Source organism: Anomaloglossus baeobatrachus, chromosome 3 (assembly GCF_048569485.1).
Source record: "Anomaloglossus baeobatrachus isolate aAnoBae1 chromosome 3, aAnoBae1.hap1, whole genome shotgun sequence".
NCBI classification, from domain to species: domain Eukaryota; kingdom Metazoa; phylum Chordata; class Amphibia; order Anura; family Aromobatidae; genus Anomaloglossus; species Anomaloglossus baeobatrachus.
The window spans coordinates 583,953,260-583,979,472 of record NC_134355.1 but is presented as its reverse complement, the minus strand read 5'-3'; the positions used below and the strand labels follow the sequence as shown (position 1 = coordinate 583,979,472).

General features: G+C 51.3%; 1 protein-coding gene across 1 annotated transcript in view; it reads left to right on the top strand.

The window, feature by feature from the left end:
- The window catches only part of LOC142296903 (E3 ubiquitin-protein ligase TRIP12-like), a 498,462-nt gene that overhangs the window by 114,739 nt on the left and 357,510 nt on the right, over nt 1-26,213 (top strand). The window contains exon 11 of the mRNA XM_075341010.1: nt 3,893-4,043. Within this exon, the coding sequence (XP_075197125.1) occupies nt 3,893-4,043 (151 nt within the window). The remainder of the gene's footprint in view (nt 1-3,892; nt 4,044-26,213) is intronic.

Here is a 26,213-nt window from a genome sequence, read left to right as displayed (position 1 = left end):
GATGGATCAAAGAACCAATTCTGGAAGCCTACCGTTCTGCTGGGCTTCCGGTTCCTTCAGGGCTGAAAGCCCACTCAACCAGAGCTGTGGGTGCGTCCTGGGCTTTGCGACACCAGGCTTCGGCTCAACAGGTGTGCCAGGCAGCTACCTGGTCGAGTCTGCACACTTTCACCAAACATTATCAGGTGCATACCTATGCTTCGGCGGATGCCAGCTTAGGTAGAAGAGTCCTGCAGGCGGCAGTGACATCCCCGTAGGGGAGGGCTGTTTTGCAGCTCTAACATGAGGTATCTCTTTACCCACCCAGGGACAGCTTTTGGACGTCCCAATCGTCTGGGTCTCCCAATAGAGCGCTGAAGAAGAAGGGAATTTTGTTACTTACCGTAAATTCCTTTTCTTCTAGCTCTTATTGGGAGACCCAGCACCCGCCCTGTTGTCCTTCGGGATTTTTTTGTTGTTTGCGGGTACACATGTTGTTCATGTTGAACGGTTTTTTCAGTTCTCCGACGTTATTCGGAGTTAATTTGTTTAAACCAGTTATTGGCTTCCTCCTTCTTGCTTTGGCACTAAAACTGGAGAACCCGTGATACCACGGGGGGGTATAGCCAGAAGGGGAGGGGCCTTGCACTTTTTAGTGTAGTGCTTTGTGTGGCCTCCGGAGGGCAGTAGCTATACCCCAATCGTCTGGGTCTCCCAATAAGAGCTAGAAGAAAAGGAATTTACGGTAAGTAACAAAATTCCCTTCTTTTCAGAAGCGTCTAGCATGACGTCCGCAGGTACGCACGTTCCTGCAGGGGGTTTGTCATATCGTCCCCCCGTACGAGCGGCCGTTAGATCCATGGGATCTGAACAGGGTACTAGTTGCTCTCCAGAAGCCGCCTTTCGAGTCTCTGACGGATGTTTCACTCTCTCGACTATCACGGAAAGTGGCCTTTCTGGTAGCGATCACGTCTCTTCGGAGAGTGTCTGAGCTAGCAGCGCTGTCATCCAAGGCTCCCTTCCTGGTGTTCCACCAGGACAAGGTAGTGCTGCGCCCCATTCAGGAGTTTCTCCCTAAGGTGGTATCCTCTTTTCATCTTAATCAGGATATCTCCTTGCCGTCCTTTTATCCGCATGCAGTTCATCGGTATGAAAAGGATTTACATTTGTTAGATTTGGTGAGAGCACTCAGAATCTACTTTTCCCGCACGGCGCCCCTGCGCCGCTCGGATGCACTCTTTGTCCTTGTCGCTGGTAAGCGCAAAGGGTCGCAGGCTTCCAAAGCCACCCTGGCTCGATGGATCAAAGAACCAATTCTTGAAGCCTACCGTTCTGCTGGGCTTCCGGTTCCATCAGGGCTGAAGGCCCATTCTACCAGAGCCGTGGGTGCGTCCTGGGCATTACGACACCAGGCTACGGCTCAACAGGTGTGCCAGGCAGCTACCTGGTCGAGTCTGCACATTTTCACCAAACATTATCAGGTGCATACCTATGCTTCGGCGGACGCCAGCCTAGGTAGAAGAGTCCTGCAGGCGGCAGTTGCCTCCCCGTAGGGGAGGGCTGTCTTTGCAGCTCTAACATGAGGTATTTCTTTACCCACCCAGGGACAGCTTTTGGACGTCCCAATCGTCTGGGTCTCCCAATGGAGCGCCGAAGAAGAAGGGAATTTTGTTACTTACCGTAAATTCCTTTTCTTCTAGCTCCTATTGGGAGACCCAGCACCCGCCCTGTTGTCCTTCGGGATTTGTGGTTGTTTTTCGGGTACACATGTTGTTCATGTTGAATGGTTTTCAGTTCTCCGACGTTACTTCGGAGTGAATTTGTTTAAACCAGTTATTGGCTTTCCTCCTTCTTGCTTTTGCACTAAAACTGGTGAGCCAGTGATCCCACTGGGGGTGTATAGCCAGAAGGGGAGGGGCCGTACACTTTTTAGTGTAATTGCTTTGTGTGGCCTCCGGAGGCAGTGCTATACACCCAATCGTCTGGGTCTCCCAATAGGAGCTAGAAGAAAAGGAATTTACGGTAAGTAACAAAATTCCCTTTTTTTCCATCTGAATTCTGCGGCCCTGAACATGACAGTGTGGCCATTGAGTCCTGGATCCTAGCGTCTTCAGGATTATCTCAGGAGTGGTTGTCACCATGAGGCAGGCTAAGAAGCCAACGTCCGCCAAGATCTACCACAGATCGTGGAAGATATTCTTATCTTGGTGCTCTGCTCAAGGAGTTTCTCCATGGCCATTTGCATCGCCTATTTTTCCTTCCTACCTGCAATCTTGGTTGGAAAATGGTTTGTCGCTCAGCTCCCTTAATCCAGGCTACCAGGCTCTGCGCAAAAACACGGAGTTAGCGGGCGCCACTGCCGTACGGCAAGTCTCAGCGCTATCTGTATTTTTTCAGAAACGCCTAGCACGACTTCCGCGGGTACGCACGTTACTGCAGGGAGTTTGTCTTCTCATCACTCCGTACAAGCGGCCGTTAGAGCTCTGGAGTCTGAACAAGGTTCTAATTGCTCTCTTGAAGCCGCCTTTCGAGCCTTTGAAAGATGTTTCCCTTTCCCGTCTTTCACAGAAAGTGGCCTTCTAGTAGCGGTCACGTCTCTTCAGAGAGTGTCCGAGCTAGCAGCGCTGTCATGCAAATCTCCATTCCTGGTCTTTCACCAGGACAAGGGGGTTCGGCGTCCGATTCCGGACTTTCTCCCTAAGGTGGTATCCCACTTTCATCTCAATCAAGATATCACCTTACCTTCTTTGTGTCCTCATCCAGTCCATCAATTTGAAAAGGATTTGTATCTGTTGGATCTGGTGAGAGCACTCAAGATCTACATTCCCGCACGGCGCTCCTGCGCCGCCCGGATGCACTCTTGTCCTTGTCGCTGGTCAGCGTAAAGGGTCGCAAGTTTCCAAATCCACCCGGACTCGGTGGATCAAGGAACCAATTCTTGAAACCTACCGTTCTGCTAGGCTCCCGGTTCCCTCAGGGCTGAATGCCCATTCTACCAGAGCCGTGAGTACGTCCTGGCATTACGGCACCAGGCTACGGCTCAGCAGGTGTGCCAGGCACCTACCTGGTCGAGTCTGCACACTTTTACCAAGCATTATCAGGTGCATACCTACGCTTCGGCAGACGCCAGCCTAGGTAGACAAGTCCTTCAGGCGGCGGTTGCCCACCTGTAGGAAAGGGCTGTTTGACGGCCCTATCACGAGGTATTCTTTTACCCACCCAGGGACTGCTTTTGGACGTCCCAATTGTCTGGGTCTCCCAATTAGGAGCGACAAAGAAGAAGGGAATTTTGTTTACTTACCGTAAATTCCTCTTCTTCTAGCTCCAATTGGGAGACCCAGCACCCGCCCTGTTTTCTTTGGGTTTTTTTCGGTACACATGTTGTTCATGTGAATGGTTGCAGTTCTCCGATGTTTCTTCGGATTGAATTGGTCTTTAAACCAGTTATTGGCTTTCCTCCTTCTTGCTTTTGCACTAAACTGGTGAGCCCGTGATCCCACGGGGAGTGTATAGCCAGAAGGGGAGGGGCCTTACACTTTTAAGTGTAATACTTTGTGTGGCCTCCGGAGGCAGTAGCTATACACCCAATTGTCTGGGTCTCCCAATTGGAGCTAGAAGAAAAGGAATTTACGGTAAGTAAACAAAATTCCCTTCTTTTGCTCTAGTTATATAAAGGGTCACGATATATAATCTAGCTTTTTTAAAAATGTTTGTTTGCTTTTTTTCCTGCTCTGTTCCTTCTTACAATCTTATTGGGCTCATCGCTGCTTTGTGTTCATCAGTTGAGTTTAGCTCCTGGCCCCTTTTTTATGTTAACGAACAGATACATTTGCGATAAAAGTTCCGCTACTGAATTGGGCTTTCGTATTTACGTCTTGTCCCAAGCCGTTTTATTTTTCCTTTTCTCGTACAGATCCTTCTCCGGCAAGTGGCTTCCGAATACTTGATCACCAACTTGCAGCAACTTTTGGTGGTGACATCACCGGAGTTCATCATGGTCGTCAGGATGTTCTCCTTGATGTGCTCGAACTGCCCCACGCTGGCTGTGCAGCTCCTGAGGCAAAGTATGTAACTGTGCCAGATCCTTTTTTTTATTGTTTTTAAAGGAACCAATCATGTTAAAATACTATCTAATCAGCAAGCAGGATTTTATATAGCGGAAGCAGCTGGGCACATTCTTATATGTCTTTTGTGAGTAAAGTGTCAGTAAACCTTGTTTTTCATTTATTATAAACCCTAGTCTTTGTACGTGGTCCTATGTAGAGAAGGTTTCAATCACTTATTAGGACCACCCATTTGAGTCATGCATACAAACACCAAGGATTTCAATGAATAAAGTAACAGTAATACTGAATATACCCCTCAAACTGATATATCATCCTGACGATCTTTTCATTCTCTATACTGTAATGCTAATCACTACCCCCCGTAAGGGCGGAAGGGTAGTTAGGAAAGCCGGGGTCTGGTAACAGGAGGTCAAGTATAATCATAAGGGGTAATCAGGGGCGTAGTCAGGTCACAGTCCGAGGGTCAAGATACCAGGAAAGCACTTAGTAAATAAAGGGAGCAAACAGAGGCGTGGTCAAGTAACGGTCCGGGTCAAAGGCAGGAGAACACGACAGGAATGAGGAGCGGGCAGAGAGAAGTCCAATAATAGTCCGGGGTCAGCATACCAAGATCAAACCACAAACAGATATACAGTGGAACCTTGGTTAACGAGAACAATCCGTTCTGGGACTGTGCTTGATAACCAAGTTACTCGTTCAGCAAAGCAAGATTTCCCATAAGAAACCATTGCAATGCAGACAATTCGTTCCACAACTTGTTAAATGTCCCATCCTGGTCCCCTATTATGTCATTCCACACACGCACAAACACACACAAACACGTACAAACACACACAAGCACGCACGCACACGCACATATTATGCTCACCTTACCTTCCGTTCAATCGCCGGCCTCCTAGGACTTGCTGTTCGCTAGTACGGGCTGTGTATCTGGTTACCATCGCAACAAGGGAGGAACTTCCGCACCCAGAGTGCTGACGTCAAAGGCAGGAGCCGCTTGCCTCTGAGTGGTCAGCGCGCTGCCTTTGAGTAGCGGCTGACAGCCGAAGTTCCTCCCTCGTCGCTATTGTTGCCGATACACATCATGGAGCGGCGAACTACAGGACCCAGGAGGCCGGCGATGGAACGGAAGGTACACATATTATGCTCACCTTACCTTCCGTTCCATCGCCGGCCTCCTGGGTCTTGTAGTTTGCCGCGAGGATTCCTTCCTCGTCGCGATGTACCAGCGAACTACAAGAACCATGAGACCGGCGATGGAACGGAAGGTAAGGTGAACATAATACTGTATGTGTGTGTGTGTGCGTGCGTGTTTGTTTGTGTGTGTTTTGAGCGTGTTTGTGTGTTGTTTTGTGCGTGCTTGTGTGTGTTTGTGTGGACTGCAAGAGCGGGTCAGAGTGCGGTGGATGTACAGAACCGGAAGTGTGTGCGGCGAGTATTTTGCTCGTACAGCAAAGCTTTCTCGTAAACCGAGTTACAAATTTACAGAAAGCTTTGCTTGTTAAAGGGAACCTGTCAGCAGAAATTTCCCCTAAAACCTAACAGATTCCCCCTCTGCAGCTCCTGGGCTGCATTCTGTGCTCAGTGTAGATGCTAGATTGTATGGGCTGCTTCCAGGGATGACGTCCCTTTGTCACGTGATAGGGGCGTGTTCAAAATACTATCACGTGACAAAGGGACGTCATCCCTGGAAGCAGCCCATACAGTCTAGCATCTACACTGAGCACAGTGTGACCGCTGGAGAGGTTTGCGCGCTCACGAGATTATGGGCGGGTACTTGCTGATAACAGTCACAGTCCCGCCCATAATCACTTGTCTGCGCACACGTCACCAGCGGTCACACTGCTCAGTCCCGTGAGACTGGCACTGGGCATGCGCGGGGATGGCTGGAGCAGTGGGCGGCGTCCAAAAGTATGGAAATCAGCGATGGGGGCGGCATACAGGACCAGGGGGCAGAATAACGGCCATCAGGCTGCCCGCCCCCGTGTCACATTTATAGAATTCGACGCCAAAAAGAAAGGGGGCACAATAATAACAGGGACCTTTCTAGAATGCAGCCCAGGAGCTGCAGAGGGGGAATCTGTTAGGTTTTAGGGGAAATTTCTGCTGACAGGTTCCCTTTAAGCGAAATTCTCGTTAAGTGGGTTACTCGTTAAGCGAGGATCCACTTTACAAGCTACGGCAGAGCCAGATAATATAACTGGCAGAGTTCTGGGGGAGAATGCTCAGTAAAGAAGCCTGTGCAATTACCTGGAAGGTGGTACAGCTAAGTAACCAGCCTAGACTCTTGTGCAGAAACCAAGCTGCCAGTGCAGTATCAAGGGTGGCCCCGCAGAGCATCTCCAAAGGCAACATGCTCTGCACAAAGGAATAGAGACACTACCAGATCTGAAAGCACTGCAGAGTATCTTCAAGTCTGTGAGATGCTCTGCACAGAAAATCATGACATATACCATGGTGTCCACACATCGGATGTAAAACGTGACAGGTTCCCTTTAAGCCAAATCTAGGAGTGGATCCAGCAGAAAAGAGAACTATCAGTCCTTCCTTTATATTTGCCCTTCCTCTTGAATCTACTTCTTGCTTTGCCCATATGTGTGATGTCAGGTTATGGAGTACACAGTACCCTGCATGTATTTTCTTTATCGTTCCTATGGGAGACCCAGACATTGGGTGTATAGCTTCTGCCTCCGGAGGACACACAAAGTACTACACTCAAAAGTGTACTCCTCCCTCTGAGCTTATACACCCCCTGGAGAACCAGATCTAGCCAGTTTATCGCTTTGTGTTCAGGAGGCATACATCCACACATGCATTCTCATCTGATTTTTGATTTTTGGAAAGAGTTTGAAGAAAAGCGGGTCCAAGCCTGGACCCCCGGCATGTCCCTTCTCACCCCACTGTGTCGGTGGTGCTGTTAAGGTTGATTCCAAGGCTGGAGCCTTACATGCCGTGCTCCTTCACCATCCCTCCTGGGCTCTGGCTTGAAGTGGGAGCCAGCACGGTTCTCCATGCTTGGCAGGAGACCGGTCTCCATCCGCAGCCCTTCAGGATCCTGCTGGACCGGAGCACTCATCCCCAGGGACTTGGAACCCTGCGTCTCAGCAAGCTAAGTACCTGAGACGTTTATATATTGGGGGTCCCTGTACTTTATTGTTGTGGGAGAGTGTGCTGAGTGAGTTTTGTGACATTTCCGGCGGGTTCTCTGGCTGTCGCCTGAGAACCGCGCCGATGGTGCCTGCGCGCCGGCCGCACCGCTCAAATTTAGGCCCCGGCTTCGCCGGAGGACTACTTTAGGTTTCACTGCCCTTGCATGTCATTCATGCAGAGGGACAGCGCGGCTCCGCCCAGCGGCCGTTCTGCACAGGGGAGGGACACTCCTCACTGGGTACATGTCTCCTCCCCTGTAAGTCTCTTTGGCCCTCCAGATCCCGCTCCCATAGTAAGTCCGGCCCCCTCTCTTCGCTCCGGCGGCCATTTTCTCAGCGTTTTTCCCTGCGATCAGCACTGGTCTGCAGCATCCCTGCTGAGGTGCTTGGGGGTCCGGGCTTTGGGATCTGGAGGGCACACAACACCGTTCCAGCGGTCTAGTAAGCCACAACCTCTGGTTGTGGACCTCTGTATATACTCTCTGGGGGTCATTCTGGCAGAGCCCCCACTCCAGCAGCATGTCTCACACGAGGAGCAAGGCTCCAAAGCTGTATTCAGTATGCACTGCATGTAAGCTCCTACTGCCTGAACCGAGCACCTATCCACATTGTGATGCCTGCTCTAACCTGACGATGCCTCAGCCTGGAATCGCACCCCCAGTGGTCTCTCCGGCTGCTCCGGCTCCTGTGGCTGAACCCCCGGCTTGGGTAGAATCCTTATCTAGGGGGCGTGGCCTGGACCTCATGTAGAGAGGAAGCAGCGTGGGTGAGCTCCTGCCTGGATCCTGAATTATCCTGCACACCGGCCTTGCTGACAGGCACTACCGACCCTGGAGGGCTGCAACACAACTTATAACACCCAGGGAAGCGAGCACAGCCAGGATATGCCGACCCGCAGCAGCAATAAAAGGGACAGAGACGCGCAGGAGCGTGCCTCTGAAGAATCCAATATGGCGCCGCCGGCATCCACACCATCCCGAGCTGGAGCAGTGGGAGTAGCAAGCAGGTTGGAGCGGTTTGCCAGAGTGACCCCTGGCACAGAGCCTACCTGCAACGAGGCACCCGATGGCAGCGCTGAACGGGCCCTGGAGCAGGGAGAAAACATACCCGACAGTGAGACTGTGAGTACCCTGGGCCTTGCATGTTCAGCAGCACAAGGTATGCAGACACGCAGGCCTGTGCTGGCAGAGGGAGGAGGGGGAGATGTGGAGCAAACAACACCTGTTTTCACTGAGGCCATACTGAGAGACATTCTGGCAGCAATTAACTCTTGCAATACCACATTGGCCACTCTAAGCAGCCAGATGGGAACTGTCACCTCAGATATGGCCTGTATTAAACGTGAGCTGCAAGGGGTGACTGTCAGAATGGGGGAGTTGGAGGAAAGAGTGAGTACAACAGAGGATAAATTACCACCAATGTCACGAGAGCTGGGAAAGGCCACGCAAAATATCTCCACACTGCTAAACAAGGTGGATGATTTGGAAAATCGCTCCCGCAGAAGTAATTTGCGACTGGTGGGGGTCCCAGAGAGGATGGAGGGCAATGACCCACTGAATTTCTTTGAAAAATGGCTTAAAGACACCATGGGAAAAGACATACTATCCTCTTTCTTCACCATTGAAAGGGCGCACAGGGTCCCTGCGCGTGCCCCACAGCCGGGAGCACCCCCACGTCCTATTCTGATTAAACTACTGCACTATAAAGATAGGGACACTATCCTGCGCAGAGCCAGAGATATCAAAGAACTTGCAATTGATGGGAGGAAGATATCAATATTTCCTGATTTCTCCATGGAAGTGCAACGTAAAAGAGCGCAATTTATTGAGATCAAAAAACGACTGCGCAACCTACAAGTGCCATACTCCATGATGTACCCTGCTAAGCTGCGGATTGCTGCGAACGGAGAGACTTATTTTTTTGATACGGCTGGGGCGGTATTGTCTTGGCTGGATATCAATGAGAGATCCCTGAGGAGGAAGAATACCTGAGATTTCCCTTTCTGCCGCCAGGCGTTGTTTTTGTTTGGGACGCTATGCTGGTGAGCTCATTACAGTTAAATTCATCTAGGATCCAGGTTGGGAGATGGCCGGTTCATTGTGGACACCCGCTGCACTAGCGAGTTGTGGACCCCCTCCCTGCATGGACTTGAGGCGTGTTTTTAGCCCTGATTCTCTCTATTTGGGAGAAATGTGTAAGATACACTTGATTTTGAGGGCAGGGGCACTGCGCACTGGTGTGCGGAGCCCTATCTCTCTCCTTGTTTTTCTTGTTTATTGTTGTATGATGCAATCTGTTTGGGAAGTGTGGTGTGCCTCAGTCGTGTCGCTCAACCTAATGTTTTTGAGAATCGGTGGAGAACGCCTCTCTCCTCCAGGTATGAAGTATCCGTCCGGATCATATCTTAGTCTACGCTTATGGCGACATCTTTAAATATTGTAGCGTGGAATGTTAGAGGGATCGGAGATGCGAACAAAAGATGTGCTATATTCACTCACCTACAGAAACTTTTACCGGCTATTTTATGTCTCTCCGAGACCCACATGGTCAGGGATAATGTTCATTGGCTGAGGAAGGGATGGATCGCGCATGAATATCATTCCACATACTCGACCCATGCACGGGGTGTGAGTGTGTTGGTGCACAAATCCATCCCGTTCTCATGTACCAAATCAGTGATTGACCCGGGGGGCAGACTTGTATGTTTGCTTTGCACGCTGTATGGTATACAATTTATTCTGGTTGCGATATATATCCCTCCACCATATTCAGTCGAACCGGTAAAAAGGATATTGTCTATTTCTTTGTCGCTCCATTGGGAGACCCAGACAATTGGGTGTATAGGCTATGCCTCCGGAGGCCGCACAAAGTATTACACTAAAAGTGTAAAGCCCCTCCCCTTCTGCCTATACACCCCCCGTGCTCCCACGGGCTCCTCAGTTTTTTTGCTTTGTGGGTGCCAAAACACAGGCTTACTATGCTGCCTGCGCCGCATGTACGACGCCGCTACCGGCAGGTTCCACTGACCCTCATTGTGTGCACTGCTCGGCCCCTGCTGCACTTACTCAGCCGGAGCCTCTGCTAAGGGGGGCCCAGGGAGAACCACCTGCTGACACTGTCCAGGTGACGGGGACGGAGTTTGCAGTCTTTACGGGTAAACTCTCTGAGACTATGGCTAAGATACTAGAAGCCTTGCAGTCCAGACCGGTATCTCAGCACAGGGACACTGTTGAATCATTGTTCCCTGGCCCCCCTCAGTTGGACCAACAATGTCCCCCCGGGGTGTCTCATAGATCCCAGGCTGAGGGCTCTGACACAGACCCCAGCCCCAGACCGACTAAGCGAGCTCGCTGGGAAATTCCCTCGACATCATCATATTGTTCAGGGTCTCAGCGGGGGGAATCTTTGGTTGATGAAGCGGAGACAGCTGATCAGGATTCTGATCCTGAGGCTGCTCTCAATCTTGATACTCCTGACGGGGACGCCATAGTGAACGATCTTATTGCGTCCATCAATCAAATGTTGGATATTTCTCCCTCAGCTCCTCCGGTGGAGGAGTCAGCTTCTCAGCAGGAGAAATTCCGTTTCAGGTTTCCCAAGCGTACACCGAGTATGTTTCTGGACCACTCTGGTTTCAGAGAGGCAGTCCAGAATCACCATGATTGTCCAGATAAGCGTTTTTCTAAGCGCCTTAAGGATACACGTTATCCCTTTCCCCCTGACGTGGTCAAAGGTTGGACTCAGTGTCCCAAGGTGGATCCTCCAATCTCCAGACTGGCGGCTAGATCCATACTTGCAGTGGAAGATGGGGCTTCACTCAAAGATGCCACTGACAGGCAGATGGAGCTCTGGTTGAAATCCATCTATGAAGCTATCGGCGCTTCTTTTGCCCCAGCATTCGCAGCCGTATGGGCGCTACAAGCTATCTCAGCAGGTCAAGCGCAAATTGACGCAGCCACACGCACGTCCGCGCCGCAGGTGGCGTCCATAACCTCTCAGACGTCGGCATTTGCGTCTTACGCTATTAATGCTGTCCTGGACTCTGCGAGCCGTACGGCGGTTGCATCCGCCAATTCGGTGGTACTCCGCAGGGCCTTGTGGCTACGGGAATGGAAGGCAGATTCTGCTTCCAAAAAGCGCTTAACCAGTTTGCCAATTTCTGGCGACCGATTGTTTGGCGAGCGTTTGGATGAAATCATCAAACAATCCAAGGGAAAGGATACATCCTTACCCCAGCCCAAACCGAACATACCCCAACAGAGGAGGGGGCAGTCGAGGTTTCGGTCCTTTCGGGGCGCGGGCAGGTCCCAATTCTCCTCGTCCAAAAGGCCTCAGAAAGATCAAAGGAACTCTGATTCATGGCGGTCTAAGTCACGTCCTAAAAAGACCACCGGAGGTGCCGCTACCAAAGCGGCTTCCTCATGACTTTCGGCCTCCTCAATCCGCATCCTCGGTCGGTGGCAGGCTCTCCCGCTTTTGCGACACCTGGCTGCCACGGGTAAAAGACCGTTGGGTGAGAGACATTCTGTCTCACGGTTACAAGATAGAGTTCACCTCTCGTCCCCCGATTCGATTCTTCAGGTCATCCCCGCCTCCCGAGCGAGCCGAGGCTCTTCTGCAGGCGCTGGGCACTCTGAAGGCAGAAGGAGTGGTGGTCCCTGTTCCTCTTCAGCAACAGGGTCACGGTGTTTACTCCAACCTGTTTGTGGTCCCAAAGAAGGACGGGTCTTTCCGTCCTGTCCTGGACCTGAAACTGCTCAACAAACACGTAAAGACCAGGCGGTTCCGGATGGAATCCCTCCGCTCCGTCATCGCCTCAATGTCCCAAGGAGATTTCCTTGCATCGATCGATATCAAAGATGCTTATCTCCACGTGCCGATTGCTCCAGAGCACCAGCGCTTCTTGCGCTTCGCCATAGGAGACGAACACCTGCAGTTCGTGGCACTGCCGTTCGGCCTGGCAACAGCCCCACGGGTTTTCACCAAGGTTATGGCTACTGTAGTAGCGGTCCTCCACTCTCAGGGTCACTCGGTGATCCCTTACTTGGACGATCTGCTGATCAAGGCACCCTCTCAAGAGGCATGCCAACACAGCCTCGACGCTACTCTGGAGACTCTCCAGAGTTTCGGGTGGATCATCAATTTTCCAAAGTCAAATCTGACACCGGCCCAATCGCTGACATATCTTGGCATGGAGTTTCATACCCTCTCAGCGATAGTGAAGCTTCCGCTGATCAAGCAGCGTTCACTACAGAAAGGGGTGCAATCTCTCCTTCAAGGTCAGGCACACCCCTTGAGGCGCCTCATGCACTTCCTGGGGAAGATGGTGGCAGCAATGGAGGCAGTCCCTTTCGCGCAGTTTCACCTGCGTCCTCTTCAATGGGACATCCTACGCAAATGGGACAGGAAGCCGACGTCCCTCGACAGGAACGTCTCCCTCTCTCAGGCGACCAAAGCTTCCCTTCGGTGGTGGCTTCTTCCCACTTCATTATCGAAGGGGAAATCCTTCCTACCCCCATCCTGGGAGGTGGTCACGACGGATGCGAGTCTGTCAGGGTGGGGAGCGGTCTTTCTCCACCACAGGGCTCAGGGTACGTGGACCCAGCAAGAGTCCTCACTTCAGATCAATGTTCTGGAAATACGGGCAGTGTATCTTGCCCTGAAAGCGTTCCAGCAGTGGCTGGAAGGCAAGCAGATCCGAATTCAGTCGGACAATTCCACAGCGGTGGCATACATCAACCACCAAGGCGGCACACGCAGTCGGCAAGCCTTCCAGGAAGTCCGGCGGATTTTGATGTGGGTGGAAGCCACGGCCTCCACCATCTCTGCAGTTCACATCCCAGGCGTGGAAAACTGGGAAGCAGATTATCTCAGTCGCCAGGGCATGGACGCAGGGGAATGGTCCCTTCACCCGGACGTGTTTCAGGAGATCTGTTGCCGCTGGGGGGTGCCGGATTTCGACCTCATGGCGTCCCGGCACAACAACAAGGTACCGACGTTCATGGCACGGTCTCAAGATCCCAGAGCTATGGCGGCAGACGCCTTAGTTCAGGATTGGTCGCAGTTTCAGCTCCCTTATGTGTTTCCTCCGCTGGCACTGTTGCCCAGAGTGTTACGCAAGATCAGGGCCGACTGCCGCCGCGTCATCCTCGTCGCTCCAGACTGGCCGAGGAGGTCGTGGTACCCGGATCTGTGGCATCTCACGGTCGGCCAACCGTGGGCACTACCAGACCGACCAGACTTGCTGTCTCAAGGGCCGTTTTTCCATCTGAATTCTGCGGCCCTCAACCAGACTGTGTGGCCATTGAGTCCTGGATCCTAGCGTCTTCAGGATTATCTCAAGAGGTCATTGCCACTATGAGACAGGCTAGGAAACCAACGTCCGCCAAGATCTACCACAGGACGTGGAAAATTTTCCTGTCGTGGTGCTCTGCTCAGGGTTTTTCTCCCTGGCCTTTTGCCTTGCCCACTTTTCTGTCCTTCCTTCAATCTGGACTGGAAAAGGGTTTGTCGCTCGGCTCCCTTAAGGGACAAGTCTCAGCGCTCTCTGTGTTTTTCCAGAAGCGCCTAGCCAGACTTCCACAGGTACGCACGTTCCTGCAGGGGGTTTGTCACATCGTTCCTCCTTACAAGCGGTCGTTAGAACCCTGGGATCTGAACAGGGTGCTGATGGTTCTTCAGAAACCACCATTCGAGCCAATGAGGGATATTTCTCTCTCACGCCTTTCGCAGAAAGTGGTTTTCCTAGTAGCAGTCACTTCTCTTCGGAGAGTGTCTGAGCTAGCAGCGTTGTCGTGCAAAGCCCCTTTCCTGGTGTTTCACCAGGACAAGGTGGTTCTGCGTCCGGTTCCGGAATTTCTCCCTAAGGTGGTATCCCCCTTTCATCTCAATCAGGATATCTCCTTACCCTCTTTTTGTCCTCATCCAGTTCACCAATGTGAAAAGGATTTGCACTTGTTAGATCTGGTGAGCGCACTCAGACTCTACATTTCTCGTACGGCGCCTCTGCGCCGCTCGGATGCACTCTTTGTCCTTGTCGCTGGCCAGCGTAAAGGGTCACAGGCTTCCAAATCAACCCTGGCTCGGTGGATCAAGGAGCCAATTCTCGAAGCTTACCGTTCTGCTGGGCTTCCGGTTCCCTCAGGGCTGAAGGCCCATTCTACCAGAGCCGTGGGCGCGTCCTGGGCTTTGAGGCACCAGGCTACGGCTCAGCAGGTGTGTCAGGCGGCTACCTGGTCGAGCCTGCACACTTTCACGAAACACTATCAGGTGCATACCTATGCTTCGGCGGATGCCAGCCTAGGTAGACGAGTCCTTCAGGCGGCGGTTGCCCACCTGTAGGAAGGGGCCGTTTTACGGCTCTATTACGAGGTATTATTTTACCCACCCAGGGACTGCTTTTGGACGTCCCAATTGTCTGGGTCTCCCAATGGAGCGACAAAGCAGAAGGGAATTTTGTTTACTTACCGTAAATTCCTTTTCTTCTAGCTCCAATTGGGAGACCCAGCACCCGCCCCTGTTTTTTTGTGTACACATGTTGTTCATGTTGAATGGTTTCAGTTCTCCGATATTCCTGCGGATTGAATTTACTTTAAACCAGTTTATAATTTTTTTCCTCCTTCTTGCTTTTGCACCAAAACTGAGGAGCCCGTGGGAGCACGGGGGGTGTATAGGCAGAAGGGGAGGGGCTTTACACTTTTAGTGTAATACTTTGTGCGGCCTCCGGAGGCATAGCCTATACACTGGGTCTCCCAATTGGAGCTAGAAGAAAAGGAATTTACGGTAAGTAAACAAAATTCCCTTCTTTAGATTCCCTTCCATCTGTGCCGACGCTTTTGATAGGGGATTTTAATAATTACTTACATCCCTATCTAGATAAGTTACACTCGGGAAACATATCGGAGAACGCCGCCCCGACTTCATTTGCTAGAATGCTAACGGAGCTGGGTTTTGTAGATCTTTGGCGTGCCCAACACCCCACAACCAAACAATTCTCCTGTTACTCTAGCTCCCACCACACCATGTCACGGATAGACCTGGCTATTGGAAACGCACTTATGGCCTCATATACAGAAAAGGTGGCCTACCTACCTAGAAGCGTATCTGATCACTCACCATTACATGTTACGCTTGCATGGGGAAACCCCGTCACTCTGCCCAGGCCTATCTGGAAACTTAATCCCTTCTGGATCCAGCTTATTGGGGGATCTTTACATGATAACATTCTAGAATACTTCCATATTAATGAGTGCTCTGCACCGCCACACATAGTTTGGGACTCTATGAAAGCTGTGGTAAGGGGCATATATATTAGAGAAATATGCATACGCAAAAATCAAACCAAATGTTACACCCAGAGTCTGATTCAGGAGGTATCTGATGCGGAGGCTGCGGTGGTGCTTAACCCAACAGTAGAAACTAAAAACACTCTAGAGAAGGCACAGATGTCACTCAAAGAAAATCTCATGTCGGTGGCAGAAAATAAACGCTATTTCCTTAAACAAAATTATTTTATGGCGGGGGAGGGCGTGGGGCACCTACTGGCCACAGTCATTAGAGCACAGCAAGGATCTTCTTATATAAATAGGTTAAAGACGGAATCAGGTGACTTTGTAACAGAAAGCGAGGATATAATAAGAGAAATAAAGAGGTATTATATGCGGCTATACACATCAGACTGTGACCTCACGGAGACTGAGATTGAGCAGTATTTGGATGCTCTCTCTCTTCCTTCACTGAGTGATGTAAACAGGGAATTGCTGGACCGGGACATCTTATTGGAAGAACTGGAGGAAGCGCTTGGCCAGACACAAAATGAAAAAGCTCCGGGAATGGATGGCCTGCCTGGAGAGTTTTATAAAGCGGATGCACCCTTACTGCTACCCAAACTACTTAAGGTATTTGGAGAGGCTGAAAGGCAGAGGGTCCTCCCGCCCTCTATGAGGGAAGCCTTAATAGTCTTAATATTAAAACCTGGAAAAGATCCAGAGATCCCGGATTCGTATCGCCCAATCTCTCTCCTACAAACAGACATTAAATTGCTGGCCAAGGTGCTCGCCAATAGGATGTCCCAAGTCATCTCATCTATAGTGCAGAGTGATCAGACAGGATTCATTCCATGCAGAGCCACATCTATGAATCTCAGGAAATTATATTTGGGAATTCAACATAGTTCTGAGGTACCGGGGGAAAGGGCAATTTCTTCGGCGCTCTATTGGGAGACCCAGACGATTGGGTGTATAGCACTGCCTCCGGAGGCCACACAAAGCAATTACACTAAAAAGTGTAAGGCCCCTCCCCTTCTGGCTATACACCCCCAGTGGGATCACTGGCTCACCAGTTTTCTGCTTTGTGCGAAGGAGGTCAGACATCCACGCATAGCTCCACTGTTTGTAGTCAGCAGTAGCTGCTGGCTATATCGGATGGAAGAAAAGAGGGCCCATATGGGGCCCCCAGCATGCTCCCTTCTCACCCGCGGTGGTGCTTGTAAGGTTGAGGTACCTATTGCTGGTACAGAGGCTGGAGCCCACATGCTGTTTTCCTTCCACATCCCCTGGAGGGCTCTGTGGAAGTGGGATCTTGCCGGCCCCCAAGCCCTGGGGCCGGGCTCCATCCACAGACCCAGAGAACCTGCTGGATTTGGAGCGGGAGTGCCGTTCAGGGACAAGGCCCTGCAACTTTCAGGTACTCTGTGTCCCCGGCAGGCACGGACACTCTCAAGGCTTGCTGAGCGTTATAGTGCGCCGGGGACAGTAGCGCTGTGCGCTGGGGTTAGGTCACTGCAGCTTTGCTGAGTGACGTTTCATGTTGGGAACTACTGCGCCGACCGCTCCTGGAGCGGCGGCGCAGCTGCGACTTGTAGTGCGCCGGGGACTTTGCGCCGACCGCGCTTTTACGGCGGCGGCGCTTCTAACTTTAGCCCCCGGCTTCTGCGGCCTAGCGCCGCTTCGTTCCCGCCCCCACCCTGTCAATCAGGGTAGGGGAGAGACGCTGCTCAATTGACAGCGCCGAGGGCTGGAGCTTTATTTACATGCTCCAGCCCTCTCACTAGGCACAGGGGGAAGCAGACTTCCCGCTCTTCGTTGGTGTACGCCCAGGGCCCGCCCCCCCTCTCCACAAGGACGCCGGCAGCCATTACACATGCGGTCTGGCTGGGGAAAGGCAGCAGGCTCTGGGAGACCCAGACTAGAGGGATTTCTGGCGTCCACACACCGCTCCTAAGCGGGCGGTAAGCAGCACAGTAGTGCTGGCCCCTCTAGTGCCTCAGTGTTATATTAGTGTACTTTTTTCTTGGTACCATATATATATATATATTTATATAGTGCACTGTAAGGTCGCTTCTTGGCTGGACACCCTGTACTGCTCTGAGGAGGCAGCAACATGTCATCCGCAAAACGCAAGGCTGCCAAGGCACGGGCTGTGTACACTGTTTGTACTGCATGTGGGGCTGATCTACCGGCAGGCTCCAATGACTCACATTGTGTGCAATGTTCAGTCCCAGTGGCACTTCGTCAGCCAGAGCCTATTGTGGTGGTAGCCCAGGCAGAGACGCCTGTGAACCCTGCCCCGGTGACGGGGACAGACTTTGCAGTGTTTGCTGATAAAATGTCTGTGACTATGACAAAAATCCTGGAGACCTTGCAGGCCAGGCCAGTTCCTCAGACCATGGACACTGCTGTGTCTATGCTCTCCGGTCCCCCTCAGTTGGAACTAATCCGTACTTCAAGGGGGTCTCAAGCATCACAAGCTGAAGTCTCTGACTCAGATGACAGTCCCAGGCAGCCTAAGCGAGCTCGCTGGGAAAGACCCTCGACGTCATCACACTGCTCAGGGTCTCAGCGAGAAGAGTCTCTCTGTGATGAGACTGAGGACGGTGATCAGGATTCTAATCCTGAGGCCCCTCTCAATCTGGATGCCCCTGATGGTGACGCCATGGTTAATGACCTTATATCGGCGATTAATAGACTGTTGGATATTTCTCCACCAGCTCCTTCAGCAGAGGAGGCAGCTGCACAGCAGGAGAAGTTCCATTTCCTGTATCCCAAGCGTAAATTAAGTGCTTTTTTGGACCACTCTGACTTCAGAGAATCAATCCAGAAGCACGACGCTCATCCAGACAAGCGTTTCTCTAAACGTTCTAAGGATACCCGTTATCCTTTTCCCTCTGAAGTGGCCAAACGCTGGACCCAGTGTCCAAAGGTGGATCCCCCAATTTCCAAGCTTGCGGCTAGATCTATAGTCGCAGTAGAGGATGGCGCTTCACTTAAAGATGCCAACGACAGACAGATGGACCTTTGGTTGAAATCTGTCTATGAAGCTATCGGCGCGTCGTTTGCTCCAGCATTCGCGGCCGTGTGGGCACTCCAAGCTATTTCAGCTGGTCTGGCACAGGTGGATGCTATCATGCATCCAGCAGTACCGCAGGTGGCGTCCCTAACTTCGCAAATGTCTGCGTTTGCGACCTATGCTATCAATGCTGTCCTAGAATCTACGAGCCGTACCTCTATGGCGGCCGCCAATTCTGTGGTTTTGCGCAGAGCCTTATGGTTAAAGGACTGGAAAGCAGATGCTGGTTCCAAAAAATGCTTAACCAGCTTGCCATTATCTAGAGACAGACTGTTTGGTGAGCCATTGGCTGAAATCATAAAACAGTCCAAGGGTAAGGACTCTTCCTTGCCACAGCCCAGAGCAAGTAAACCTCAACAGAAAAAGTGGCAGTCGAGGTTTCGGTCCTTTCGAGGCTCGGGCAAGGCCCAATTCTCCTCGTCCAAAACGACTCAGAAAGGACAAGGGAGCTCAGATTCCTGGCGGGCTCACTCACGCCCCAGGAAAGCAAATGGAGGAAGCGCTTCCAAGGCGGCTACCTCATGACTTTCGGCCTCCTCCCTCCGCATCCTCGGTCGGTGGCAGGCTCTCCCGCTTTTGCGACATTTGGCTGTCACAGGTCAAAGACCGGTGGGTAACAGACATTTTGTCTCGCGGGTACAGAATCGAGTTCAGTTCTCGGCCTCCACTTCGGTTCTTCAGAACCTCCCCACACCCCAACCGAGCAGATGCCCTGCTGCAGGCGGTGGACTCTCTAAGAGCAGAAGGAGTCGTGATCCCTGTCCCCCCTCAGGAACGGGGGCGAGGATTTTACTCCAATCTCTTTGTGGTTCCAAAAAAGGACGGCTCCTTCCGTCCTGTTCTGGACCTAAAACTGCTCAACAAGCATGTGAACGCCAGGCGGTTCCGGATGGAATCCCTCCGCTCAGTCATTGCCTCAATGTCCCAAGGAGATTTCCTAGCATCAATAGACATCAAAGATGCTTATCTCCACGTGCCGATTGCTACGGAGCACCAACGCTTTCTACGCTTCGTGATAGGAGACGACCATCTTCAGTTCGTGGCTCTGCCATTTGGTCTGGCGACAGCCCCTCGGGTGTTCACCAAGATCATGGCAGCAGTGGTAGCAGTCTTGCACTCTCACGGACACTCTGTGATCCCTTACTTGGACGATCTACTGGTCAAGGCACCCTCTCAGGAGGCATGCCAACTCAGCCTGAATTTTGCACTGGAGACTCTCCAGGCGTTCGGGTGGATCATCAACTTCCCAAAGTCAAATCTGTCACCGACCCAATCACTAACGTATCTTGGCATGGAGTTTCATACTCTCTCAGCGATAGTGAAGCTTCCGCTGGACAAGCAGCGGTCTCTACAGACTGGGGTGCAGGCTCTCCTTCAAAGTCAGTCGCACTCCTTAAGACGCCTCATGCACTTCCTCGGGAAGATGGTGGCGGCAATAGAGGCGGTTCCGTTTGCGCAGTTTCATCTGCGTCCACTTCAATGGGACATTCTCCGCCAATGGGACGGGAAGTCAACATCCCTGGACAGGAAAGTCTCCCTTTCCCAGACGGCCAAGGACTCTCTGCAGTGGTGGCTCCTTTCCACCTCATTATCACAGGGAAGATCCTTCCTACCACCGTCCTGGGCGGTGGTCACGACAGACTCGAGTCTGTCAGGGTGGGGAGCAGTGTTTCTCCACCACAGGGCTCAGGGTACGTGGACTCAGCAGGAGTCCATCCTTCAGATCAATGTTCTGGAAATCAGAGCAGTGTTTCTTGCCCTACTAGCCTTCCAGCAGTGGCTGGAAGGGAAGCAGATCCGAATTCAATCGGACAACTCCACAGCGGTGGCATACATCAATCACCAAGGGGGGACACGCAGTCGGCAAGCCTTCCAGGAAGTCCGGCGCATTATGATGTGGGTGGAAGCCACGGCCTCCACCATATCCGCAGTTCACATCCCCGGCGTAGAAAACTGGGAAGCAGACTTCCTCAGTCGCCAGGGCATGGACGCAGGGGAATGGTCCCTTCACCCGGACGTGTTTCAGGAAATCTGTCGCCGATGGGGAAGGCCGGACGTCGACCTAATGGCGTCCCGGCACAACAACAAGGTCCCAACCTTCATGGCACGGTCTCGCGATCAAAGAGCTCTAGCAGCAGACGCCCTAGTGCAAGATTGGTCGCAGTTCCGGCTCCCTTATGTGTTTCCACCTCTGGCACTCTTGCCCAGAGTGCTACGCAAGATCAGATCCGACTGCAGCCGCGTCATACTCGTCGCTCCAGACTGGCCGAGGAGGGCGTGGTATCCGGATCTGTGGCATCTCACGGTCGGCCAACCGTGGGCACTACCAGACCGACCAGACTTACTGTCCCAAGGGCCGTTTTTCCATCGGAATTCTGCGGCCCTGAACCTGACTGTGTGGCCATTGAGTCCTGGATCCTAGCGTCTTCAGGCTTATCCCAAGGGGTCGTTGCCACCATGAGACAGGCTAGGAAGCCCACGTCTGCTAAGATCTACCACAGAACGTGGAGGATATTCTTATCCTGGTGCTCTGCTCAGGGAGTGTCTCCCTGGCCATTTGCATTACCTACCCTTCTTTCTTTCCTGCAATCTGGGTTAGAAAAAGGTTTGTCGCTCGGCTCCCTTAAAGGACAAGTCTCGGCGCTATCCGTCTTTTTTCAGAGGCGTTTGGCACGCCTTCCTAAGGTGCGCACGTTCCTGCAGGGGGTTTGCCATATTGTACCCCCGTACAAGCGGTCGTTGGATCCATGGGATCTGAACAGGGTACTAGTTGCCCTCCAGAAGCCGCCCTTTGAGCCTCTGAGGGAGGTTTCACTCTCTAGACTATCACAGAAAGTGACTTTTCTAGTAGCGATCACATCTCTTCGGAGAGTGTCTGAGCTAGCAGCGCTGTCTTCCAAGGCTCCCTTCCTGGTCTTCCACCAGGACAAGGTAGTGCTGCGCCCCATTCAGGAGTTTCTCCCGAAGGTGGTATCCTCTTTTCATCTTAATCAGGATATCTCTTTGCCTTCGTTTTGTCCCCATGCAGTTCATCGGTATGAGAAGGATTTACATTTGTTAGATCTGGTGAGAGCACTCAGAATCTACATTTCCCGCACGGCGCCCCTGCGCCGTTCGGATGCACTCTTTGTCCTTGTCGCTGGTAAGCGCAAAGGGTCGCAGGCTTCTAAGGCCACCCTGGCTCGATGGATCAAAGAACCAATTCTTGAAGCCTACCGTTCTGCTGGGCTTCCGGTTCCATCAGGGCTGAAGGCCCATTCTACCAGAGCCGTGGGTGCGTCCTGGGCATTGCGACACCAGGCTACGGCTCAACAGGTGTGCCAGGCAGCTACCTGGTCGAGTCTGCACACTTTCACCAAACATTATCAGGTGCATACCTATGCTTCGGCGGACGCCAGCCTAGGTAGAAGAGTCCTGCAGGCGGCAGTTGCCTCCCCGTAGGGGAGGGCTGTCTTGCAGCTCTAACATGAGGTATTTCTTTACCCACCCAGGGACAGCTTTTGGACGTCCCAATCGTCTGGGTCTCCCAATAGAGCGCCGAAGAAGAAGGGAATTTTGTTACTTACCGTAAATTCCTTTTCTTCTAGCTCTTATTGGGAGACCCAGCACCCGCCCTGTTGTCCTTCGGGATTTTTGGTTTGTTTGCGGGTACACATGTTGTTCATGTTGAACGGTTTTCAGTTCTCCGATGTTACTCGGAGTGAATTTGTTTAAACCAGTTATTGGCTTTCCTCCTTCTTGCTTTTGCACTAAAACTGGTGAGCCAGTGATCCCACTGGGGGTGTATAGCCAGAAGGGGAGGGGCCTTACACTTTTTAGTGTAATTGCTTTGTGTGGCCTCCGGAGGCAGTGCTATACACCCAATCGTCTGGGTCTCCCAATAAGAGCTAGAAGAAAAGGAATTTACGGTAAGTAACAAAATTCCCTTCTTTGTCATTAGACGCCGCTAAGGCGTTCGATAGCCTTGAATGGGAATATATGTGGGCTGTACTTCGGAAAATGGGCTTTGGACATAGATTCATAAATTGGGTAAAACTGCTATATGACCCACCGGTGGCAAAGGTTAGGGTTAATGGCAGGGTCTCCGAGTCTTTTCCTCTTGGAAGAGGTACTAGACAGGGGTGCCCGCTTTCACCCTTGCTATTCGCGACTGCAGTGGAGCCGTTGGCAGTGGCAATACGGAAATCCAGGGAGGTAGAGGGATTTCGGTGTGGAGCCGTGGAACAAAAGATATCATTATACGCAGACGATCTACTCTTATATTTAGACAGGGTACGTTCCTCGATTTTGCCGGCAATGAATATCATTCGGGAATTTGGACAGAGGTCTGGTCTACTAATCAACTGGTCCAAGTCGGCTTTAATGCCGTTGGACCCCCTTCCGGGGGACTTTTCGGACTTACAGATTCCAGTTCCTGTGGTCCGGGAGTTTAAATATCTGGGAGTAATTGTCAGCCCAATCCCGAAGGATTTCCAGGCCCTAAATCTGGAACCCCTGTTACAGCGATTCAGAGCAAAAGTGCATACCTGGTGCCGTTTGCCGCTATCAAATGTCGGCAGATCCAATTTAATTAAAATGGTAATGATGCCACAATTACTATACCTTATACATAATTCTCCAGTGTGGATATGTAGGGAATTTTTTGTAAAAATTAATACAATATTCCGGGAACTTATTTGGAAGAAAAAGCAAGCTAGGATTCGACTGGAAGTGCTACAGCGGGGAAAGGAGGAGGGAGGACTGGCGGTACCAAACCCATATATATACTGTATAGCCTCCCAGATGCAACATCTGAGGGGTTGGGGCAAAGAAGGAGGGTATGATACCAGTGGTGATATAGTGAGAGAGGGATCAGTATGGAAGTACCCAGGTTGCCGGTTGGATGTGGGACAAAGACAGATAAATGGGGCACGATATCCCACACTGGCTATGATATTCCGGGTGTGGGACAGGGGTAAGTCTCTTTTGGGGATAAGCGGACCTACAGAGCTCTGGCCACTGTGGCAGAACCCCGACTTGCCAGAAATTAAAAAATTAGTAGGGTTCAGAGGATGGGAGGATAAAGGGATCCATTTAGTGTCACAAGTACTACAAAATAATACTCTTAAAAGCTTTGAACAACTGAGAACGGAGTTTCACCTTCCGCATGTCTTCTTTTATCAGTATTTGCAGCTGAGACACGCACTGGAAAGACAGGGGAGGACAAACCCGGTCATAGTGACACATAATCAAACATTACATAGGCTGCTTACATCTGAGTCCTCTAAGGGTCTTATTTCGGAACTATATAAAAAATTACTACCTGCCCATCTGGAAACACATCCATTGCTTGTTAAAAGCAAATGGGAACGAGACGTCGGTCCCCTGACGGAAGGCCAATGGTCTGATATATTGGAACAAGTTCCTAAACTGGCGGTATCGGAGTGCCAAAAGCTGTCTCAAATATATCTCATCCACAGGGTATATAAAACTCCCAGTCTACTATTTAAGATGGGACTCAGACCAAACACACAGTGTGTTAGGTGTGGACAGTATGATGCCCATTTGATGCATGTTATGTGGGAGTGTGGACACATTGGTGATTTCTGGAACCAAACCCTGGGACTTATAGGTCAAATATATCATATCACAATACCACCGTCGCCCCGCCTGTGCCTGTTGAGTCTATGGGAAGGAGAAGTGGATCCGGATTCTCCAACAGCCCTGGGAATAGCACGTATCTTGTACCAAGCAAGAAAGCTACTTGCATATCACTGGTTAGACCCTCTACCACCAACATTACCAGAGCTCAAAAACAAATTAAATAACGTCATAAGATTGGAAAGGGGAGTTTATTTAAAAAGGAAAACATTGAAAAAGTTTTACAACATTTGGCGGCCATGGATGGAGTTGCCGGGCCTACCCTCTAGTGCACTGGTTCGGGATGCAATGCTGGACCGGTTACTGTTGTGCCTGCAGTGATGGCGTGTGTGAGGAAGGGAATTAAAACTAGTTTTTTCTGTGGCGAAATGGACTTTGAATGAAGAGGTGAGAGAGGACTGGAATGGTTTCATGGATGACTGCACGAAGAGGGAGGAGCAGGAGAGTATAGCAATATGATGTGGAGCGACACGGCTGATGGAGGAGGTGTTCCTGTTAGTCTGAGGCATTATTGCATAATTTAAGTTTTGTTTATTTGTAGAGCCACGAGGTTTGTAGGCTCAAGTTATATAATATAATTATGATTTGAGAACTCTATTATTATATTTACATATATGCAGAGAAAGAACCTTATTTATAAATCATATGTGTTTATCTGTTTATTGTTATCAGTTATATGAAAAGTGAAATACTCTCTGTATTGATCCCTAATGATTTAATAAAAAAAGATCTGATTTAAAAAAAGAATCCTTATCTAGGTCTATCTCCCAGTCTTTTGCCGACTCCATGGGACAGTTGTCCAGGACTTTGCTGAACATGCATCAGCCCCCTTCACAGGGTGCCTCTGCTGCTAGGGTTCTCTCAGGACCGGAGCTCACAGAGGATTCATCATCTGGTCCCAGACCCCGTCCTCCCAAGAGGAGACGCAGGGCTCCCTCTCCTTCCTCGTCCCGCGGCTCTGTTTCAGAAGCTGACTCGCGGGACGAGGAGGATGCCTTTACAGGGGGCTCGGAGGCTAACTCCATGTGCCCCATTGATCTGTCCGAAAGTGACTCAGATGTTAGTGATTTGATTGCGTCCATTAATTCTGTACTGGATCTCAATCCGCCAGTATCAGAGGAGCAACCCTCTCTGGCAGAAAAGCACCAGTTTACCTCGCCTAAGAGGACAAAGAGTGTGTTCTTTAACCACTCCAGTTTTCAGGCCGCTGTGACCAAGCCTAGGGCCTGTCCTGACAAACGCTTCCCAAAGCGTGGTTCTGATGACCGTTTTCCCTTTCCACCTGAGGTGGTCAAGGAGTGGGCTCATTCACCAAAGGTAGACCCCCCAGTGTCTAGACTCTCAGCCCGGACCGTTGTATCAGTGGCTGATGTCACCTCTCTTAAGGATTCCACTGACCGCCAGGTTGACCTTCTGGCCAAATCTGTATATGAGGCGGCAGGGGCCTCGTTCTCCCCAACTTTTGCAGCAGTGTGGGCTCTCAAAGCCATCTCTGCTTCTCTGGAGGAGATGCATTCCCTCGCCAGGGAATCTATGCCCGAAATGGTTACCTTAACTTCCCAAGCTTCAGCTTTTTCTTCAGCGCTCTATTGGGAGACCCAGACGATTGGGGTATAGCTACTGCCCTCTGGAGGCCACACAAAGCACTACATTAAAAGTGCAAGGCCCCTCCCCCTCTGGCTATACCCCCCCCGTGGTATCACGGGTTCTCCAGTTTTAGCTTTGTGTGCGAAGGAGGTCAGACATTCCATGCATAGCTCCACAGATTTTAGTCAGCAGTAGCTGCTGACTATTTCGGATGGAAGAAAAGAGGACACATATAGTGTCCCCAGCATGCTCCCTTCTCACCCCTGGATGGTGTTGTAAGGTTGAGGTACCTATTGCTGGTACAGGGCTGGAGCCTGACATGCTGTTTTCCTTCCACATCCCCTGGTAGGGCTCTGTGGAAGTGGGATCCTGCCGGCCTCTCAGCTCTGACGCCGGGCTCCATCCACAGACCCATTAGAACCTGATGGAGACGGAGCAGGAGTAC